Raw genomic sequence first — 6,989 nt, 5'->3', positions numbered from 1 at the left:
CTGCTTAATTCAAGTTCTGCTCCGTAAACAGGAACTTTTACATTTGTTGTCGGATCTTTGGCTTCATTTAAATTTCTAACTTTTCTGGCTCTGCAGAGTCTTGCTGTGGTGTGGGCGGGGGGATTGTTTGGTTTGCTGTTAAGTGGATGTTTTTCAGAAGCAAGTAGTTAGAGAGTCCTGTGTTTTAAGTGGAAATCGGAGTATTTCCATTTCGTGCTGCTTTGTGCTTCTGCTTCACTGCATTTCTTAGCAAAACATGTTCCCAACTCCACTGCATTTATTTGACAGCTAAAGTTGCTGCTTGTTTTACGGATGAAGGTCTTGCATACAAAATGAATGACCCACTCCACCCCAATATGTGGTTAAAATTTGCTTTACAAACTACAACAATTAAAAATGCTGCTTGCACATTTTGGTATCAGTAATAATCTGGCAATATGAAGTAACTGTGGTCAATTTCCACATTATACTTGTATTTTTACTTAACCTCACAGACTATACTGACATTTTCAAAGCAGGACATTCACATTTAACAGGTTTTAAATTGTGCTACTGATGCAGTCCATATACAATAATTATTGGCACCCCTGGTTAAGATGTGTTCTTTAGCTTCTAATAAATTAATTTTTTTCTATATAATAAAGGACCACAATGGGGGGGGGGGCAAAATCCAACCTTTAATTCAAGTGCATTTATTCAGTGGGGCAAAAAAAAAAAATCACACATTAAGAAATGATTCTTTTACATCACATCATGTCTGCCGCCATTATTAGCAACCCTGATGTTAAAGGGGAACTTCGTTATTTTTCAACCTGGGGTCTGTTTTCAAATGTCATTTCATACATGTGAGTGATGGAAAATGAATTTTCGACGTAGCTCCAGTATTTAGCCAGGCAGGCAGCTTAGCAGCTCGGCTAGCGAAAAGTATGGGGCAACTGCCCCCCCCCCCCCCCCCCGCGTCAAAGTCCGCCCTAACGTGCTTTTGCCCCACACTGACCGGCTCAGATAGTCTCGAGTGTCCCACAACATACTAGAGATGAGAAGTGAACGAAAACCTCCACATTACCTGGTGATCGCTCTTTGTTGTGGTCTGTATCCAAATCTCAGGACGCTAGAAAGCAAATCTCGTTCCGAAATCGCGCTAGGACGAACTTTGACGCGGGGGGGCCAGCTGCCCCATACTTTTCGCTAGCCAAGCTGCTAGCTGAGCTGCTAGCTGAGCTGCTAAGCTGCCTGCCTGGCTAAATACTGGAGCTATATCGAAAATTTATTTCTCCATTACTTACATGTATGAAATGACATCTGAAAACAGACCCCAGGTTGAAAAAAAAAACGAAGTTCCCCTTTAATACTTTGTACAACCCCCCTTTTGCCAACAAAACAGCACCTAATCTTCTCCTATAATATATTTTTCTGAGAGTATGCTTCTGCTATAAAAATTGGATTTATTTTAAGGCTTTCAACACATCTTAACCAGGGGTACCAATAATTATGGAGAGCACTGTATACCCTCTGTTAGAGCTGTGTTTCAGCACCAGAGTGAAATTAAATTCAGAAACATAATTCTCTGTCTGATAATGATGAATTGTCTTTGGTTCAGGGGCCTACAAACGACATAAAACACAAACCCATAAAAATGGCATTAAAGCACAAACAAATCCATAAATAAGTCGAGCAGATGTGCAAAGCTGCATCAAACAGTAGCGATGGTGTTTTTGGCTTTGTTTAAAATGAATGTTGCTCCTTTTGGCCAGATGTGCCTTGAATCTTGCATCTACAACAGTTTATAGTGCATGCTGTACGTGCTAAAGCTCATCTGTTATTAGACTGGTGGAATATGAGGACTGTCTCCTGCTGACTTGCTGGAAGCAGCGCGTCACACTGGGAGCTGAATCTCATAACTTGACTTTAGCTGCTGCTGCTATCAGTCACTTCTTCAGGATTGAACGCACAACCGCCGCGCTGTGTAGTGGCTGGTCATCAACCTCTGTCATCCACATATTCAAGTTAGCAGTGTGCGTCTGGGCCATTAAACATCCGTTCAGCAGGCAGGGTGGAGAGTTTAGTGACAGAGCCACAGCTGATAACGGCTCAGAAACGTGTTTAATCCCTGTCGAGCTGTGTGCCTCCTGAAGCATTCACTGACACAAACACGCACACACACATTGGTTTTCACCAGCAGCAGCAGGCTCCAGGACTCCAAACTGCAGCTGCAGGTTAACAATGTGTGACTATATATAGGTTTATATGGGCAGCGCTCAGACAGGCCTGTTTTGCAGACCACTGATTGCTTGCAAAGGCAGTGGAATCTACACTATATGGTGAAAACAATGTGGGCAACACCACACTGGAAAAAATGCCCCTCTCAAAACAAACAAGAAAAATGAACTTATGTCAAGGAACTTTTACCTTGAAATAAGTGGAAAAAATCTGTCTATAGAACAAGTGAAAAATGGCATAAGATTTCTTGAAATAAGATATATTTAGAAAATTGAGATCTTAAAATTAGCTGGGAAAACTTATTTTAAGCTGTATTTTACCAGGATTGTCAAGCTTAGATGTCTTAAAATAAGCCAGACCTGCTTAAAAAAATAGCAGTTTTTCACTCAATAGATTTTCACTTTCATGTAACCTCCTAATTAGAGATGTTTTAACCCTCCTGTTGTCTTCTTTTACAGGCAACAAAAATATTGTTTCCTTTTCTGAAAAAAAAATCCTAAAAATCAGCAAAAAAATTTCCCCAAATTTCTGAAAATTTGCAGAAACTTCAGGAAGAAATTCTAATATTTCCTTGAAAGTTTCCCTTAAAAAATTATTTTAAAAAAATCCCCCAAATTTGACAAGAAAATTCTTGTAAATATTTTCAAAAAATGAGTAAAAGTCTTGCAAAAAAATCCTACAAAATATCTAAAATGATTACATTTTAGATATTTAAAAATATAAAAAAATCAACCAAAATCCAGCGAATTTCGCTGGATTTTGGTTGATTTTTTTTTTTTGTGAATGTTCTTAAACATTTTTAACATTTCTTTTTTTCCACCAAAAAATTGTTCAAAGATTTCCCAAAAAATGTGGACATCAGATGTTTCACTGTGAAAATATATTTTTTTCCCACATTTTCAAACTTTTAAAACGGGTTAATTTGACTGGCAGGACAATGCAAGGGTTAAACTTATTTTGAGTTTTCTTGTCAAATTCAACTCAAAATAAGATCATTTCCAAATTGTTTGACTTAAGGTATTTAAGATGCATTGCCTTAAAACAAGTCCCTCCATCTTGCTGAAATGTCCCTTGTTAAATGAATTGATCTTAAATCCAGTGAGATGAGACATTTTTTACTAAAAATAAGACAAATAGACTTGGTAATATTTTGAGTTTTTGCAGTGCAGAGGCACTTTAACCAGAGGCCGTTATGGATTTCTATTGTGGTTATGGTTTAAAGCCTCCATGAGTTTAATCTTTTGTACTAAGATTGATTTTAAAAAAAAAATCATCCTCCTTCAGATTTCTACTTAGAAATCAGGTCATAAGCTCGCTTGTGAAGGTTCCCTATTGAATCATCAGTGGCCCCAGACGGTTTAAAGGACTTTGATAGTGTCTCTTTGCTGCTTCAGCACAGCAAATTCTCAGAGGAGCACTCTTGGAATCATGAAAGCCTCACTTTGTGGATTAGATTTAATGGCGTTTGTAGTTTATTGGGCAAAGTACAGTACAGAGTGTCAGGAAATCTGAGACGGCAAGCATGATATCATTTAAAGGTGTGTTAGGCGCACAGGGTTAGCAGACATTACCTTTGTGTGAAATAAGAACAGATAAACTAATATTAGTGCAGAATTTAATTTAAATCTCTGTTCTGTTTGCTGGTTTTGGAGTGAAATGTGACAAATGTAAAGGGTTTTATTAGCAGTGTTGAGATTCTCAGTAGTGTGACATCTAGTGGTGCTAATGAAACATTCGAGGGTGATCTTATATTAGCCCTTCTGAACTGAACACTACTGTGCTTCAGCAGAGTATTATGGGAGAAATGATCTGCAGAGCTAAAAGGATTACTTGATTTCTTTTTTATTCTTATGAAAATTAAATGACATGTCTTAAAAAGAAAGGGGAAAAAGCTGAACATTAAGCAACTTGTCATTTGTAAAGATGTCTTGCTTTTTGTGTGAGAAAGAAAAGAACTCGCAATAAAAAGATTGTGATATTTATTTGCACAAAAACAGACAATTAATGGAATAAGCAAGAAAGTCATCATCATATTGGTTGATAATCTTTACTTGCTGTAGTTAATTTCATTTCATAAAAATGCTCTAGTACAACTCTTGTAGCCTACAGCAAGCATAATTTACTGCATTTGTAAAGATCTAAGATTTAAAAACATCTCTCCAGTGTCCTTGGCTTGACCTCTGTTTAACCCGTGGGCAGGTAGGCTGGACTCTGGGAGCTGTAGTCCGGACAGACTTTCTGAACCAGCCTGTAGTCTGTGCTGTAGAAGGACACGTAGATGCAGATGACCTGGAAAGGTTTGGAGCACATCCAGGTGACGTGGCTCTGGGTTTGTTCCTGTGCGCACGTCTTGGACGGGTCATAGTTGCACAGCATCACCTTTTTGTTGCGTTCCGTTTTCTCGTAGTCCACCCTGCAGTTGAACGTCTTCGAGTCTTTGGGGTTGACCACACTCTGGCGCTCCAGGTCGAACTCCACCTCTTTCTTGGGCGGGACTAGACTGACGGACACGTTGCCCACGCCTGTGGAGTTGTGGCGGAAGTAGACGCCCAGAGATCCGTTCCCGTGGTCCACTATCTTCCCCATTATCAGCAGATTCAGCTTGACTGTCTTGATGTTTGAGTAAAAATCCCCCCAACTGAACGTCCTGGACAGTTTAGCTGCTCCGTGAACTTTGGTGATGGACTGAAGCTTTATCTTTAAGGATTGGTCGGTGCTGGACTGTGAGTTTCCTCCAAGAATTTCCCACAGTCCCTGCTTGGAAAGAGGGATGAAGGGATTGACGGGGAGTTTGGTGTTCTGAGTCAGACTCCTGGTCTGAAGCACCCAGTTGTTGTGTGATGAATCCTCCTTGTTTGTGTGGACTTGAGGAGCTGCTCTCTCTGTGAAGGTGAAGTTGCTCTGTGTCTGGTGTTGCCCGAGAACCAACTAAACAGAAAACAGTGAGGAAAAATTAGACGCTGAGGAAGAAAATTGGTAAAGGCAGATTTGCTTTATTTTCACTATAATTCCTTGTGACACATTTCATGTTCAAGCCTTCTCGATATACGAGCAGCATGACAAAAATGCTGCAAAAAGATTCATTTATAAATCAGAAATGCTGAGATCAAAAGTACAGATACATTCGAAATTGCTGAACTACACTAAACTTGCTTATTATGAAGAACTTTACTCTTGAAACTATAGATGCATTTGCTTTTGGGAAGCATACTATTGCATTTTTTGCACATAAAACTGCAAATCAACTGATAATTAGAATATTGCCACAATTCTATGTGGCAATATAGAATTTATAACAACTATAAATGGTTGTGAAAATACTTGCAAAAGTCACATAAATTGCCACAGAAATAGAAAGCTTTTACACTGAAAGCTCCCCACTGTTAATATGAATGCATTTAATGACTGTTTAGTGCCATCAGTTTCTGTACTCACCAGACAGAAGGTTCCTTTCAGAAGGATCCAAACAAAGCAGTGATGGGCAAAAATCTCCATAGTGCACAAATTCCAACAGACATCCGCTGTTGATTGAATTTCATTCAGGTCAAGTTAACTTCTGGAAATCCATGTTTAATAGCCGGATCCCATGAAACAAACTCTGTTAAAGCAGCAGGAAACCGTCTGTGTGCTGCTGCTTCAGTCACAGCACATAGACTGGGAGGCTTTCTCAGATCTCGGGATTTTTAACACCCAGATTTGCTGTGTCTCCCCTCTCACTCTCTCTCTTTCTCTCGTTCACACACTCTGCCTCTCACTGCTTTCCGCTTTCCCAATCTCACACACAAACACACACCTTCGTCTGTAAGTGTATGCAGCGTTAACAATATCGCACTCTATCTGCCTCCCTGTAGCCCTCCTCCCAGCCTTACAGTCACTGAAAGCATATTGCGTTTTATCCGGGGCAGTGACACAATTCAATTAACACTTGGAGAGTAGGAGACTTTTATTTACATTCACGGTGCTGAGGAGGTAAACTCAGCCAACAGAATGTGCTACTGCCATCTTGTGGCTAGATAGGAAAGTGCAGACTGAGCAGGAACAAGGCAGATCAGGCACAACATTAAAACCCCTTGTTTACCATTATGTTGATCCTCCTTGTGTTGCTAGAACTGAGGTGTTTAGGCATGGAAATAGGACTCTGGAGGTGTCCTGTGCTGTCTGGTACCTGCATGCTATGGATGTGGATGCTCATTGTCGGGCTCTTGGTCATGTTCCTCGAGCCAGTTCTGACCAGTTATTGCAGAATGGCAATGCTCACAGTCCTCCAACAGTGTTTAAATCAATGGTATGTGTCAAAGTAGCAACTGTATGAATTAGGAATAGCCTGAATATCAGTGTTGATATTTTATTGACAGATTATTGATGAATTAAATGCACTGCTTCAGGTCTGATGCAGCCTCCTCTTTCCATCTGTCGTCACTTTGTGGCCTCAGAAATGTCTTTCAAGCAGAAACTGCAAAAACTGAACAAAAACCATAAGATGTTGCCATAAACCAGGAAATTAGCTGTCCTCCCAGTGGCTAAGGGTAAGCTAAGGGCTAGCGGCTAAGTTAGAAAGAGCAACAGATTACTCCAAAGCATATAAAACTCCACTCCAGTCAGACCCTGGACTAGTCATCTTTGGCTGCTCACAATCAACGAAGACTATTCCTGCTACAATGCAAAAATCACTGGAACTTGGACTGATTGTTGTAAAAAAATTAATATTGAAAGAATGGAAGTCTCCCCTTCCTCCCTCTTTCCAACTGTGGGTCACGGACATGTTATTT

At 40.0% G+C, this 6,989-nt stretch overlaps 1 protein-coding gene across 1 annotated transcript; it reads right to left on the bottom strand.

The window, feature by feature from the left end:
- Positions 1-4,182: 4,182 nt before the first annotated feature.
- Positions 4,183-6,073, bottom strand: LOC110955440 (neurexophilin-1-like). The gene is made up of 2 exons (XM_022200437.2): positions 5,656-6,073; positions 4,183-5,148 (listed from the first exon to the last, which is right to left on the bottom strand). Exons 1-2 carry the CDS (start codon positions 5,713-5,715, stop codon positions 4,405-4,407), a joined length of 804 nt encoding a protein of 267 aa, XP_022056129.1. The 5' UTR covers positions 5,716-6,073; the 3' UTR covers positions 4,183-4,404.
- Between the last annotated feature and the right edge of the window lie 916 nt (positions 6,074-6,989).

This window comes from Acanthochromis polyacanthus, chromosome 19 (assembly GCF_021347895.1).
Source record: "Acanthochromis polyacanthus isolate Apoly-LR-REF ecotype Palm Island chromosome 19, KAUST_Apoly_ChrSc, whole genome shotgun sequence".
NCBI lineage: Eukaryota > Metazoa > Chordata > Actinopteri > Pomacentridae > Acanthochromis > Acanthochromis polyacanthus.
The sequence above is the reverse complement of the archived record's forward strand: the minus strand, read 5'-3'. Positions and strand labels throughout refer to the sequence as shown.

Bases quoted from the DNA above. Each gene is read 5' to 3' on its own strand.
- LOC110955440 (XM_022200437.2), bottom strand. From the start codon at position 5,715: ATGGAGATTTTTGCCCATCACTGCTTTGTTTGGATCCTTCTGAAAGGA. The intron at 5,149-5,655 runs GTGAGTACAGAA...TTTTCTGTTTAG, and splicing joins TGAAAGGAACCTTCTGTCTG to TTGGTTCTCGGGCAACACCA.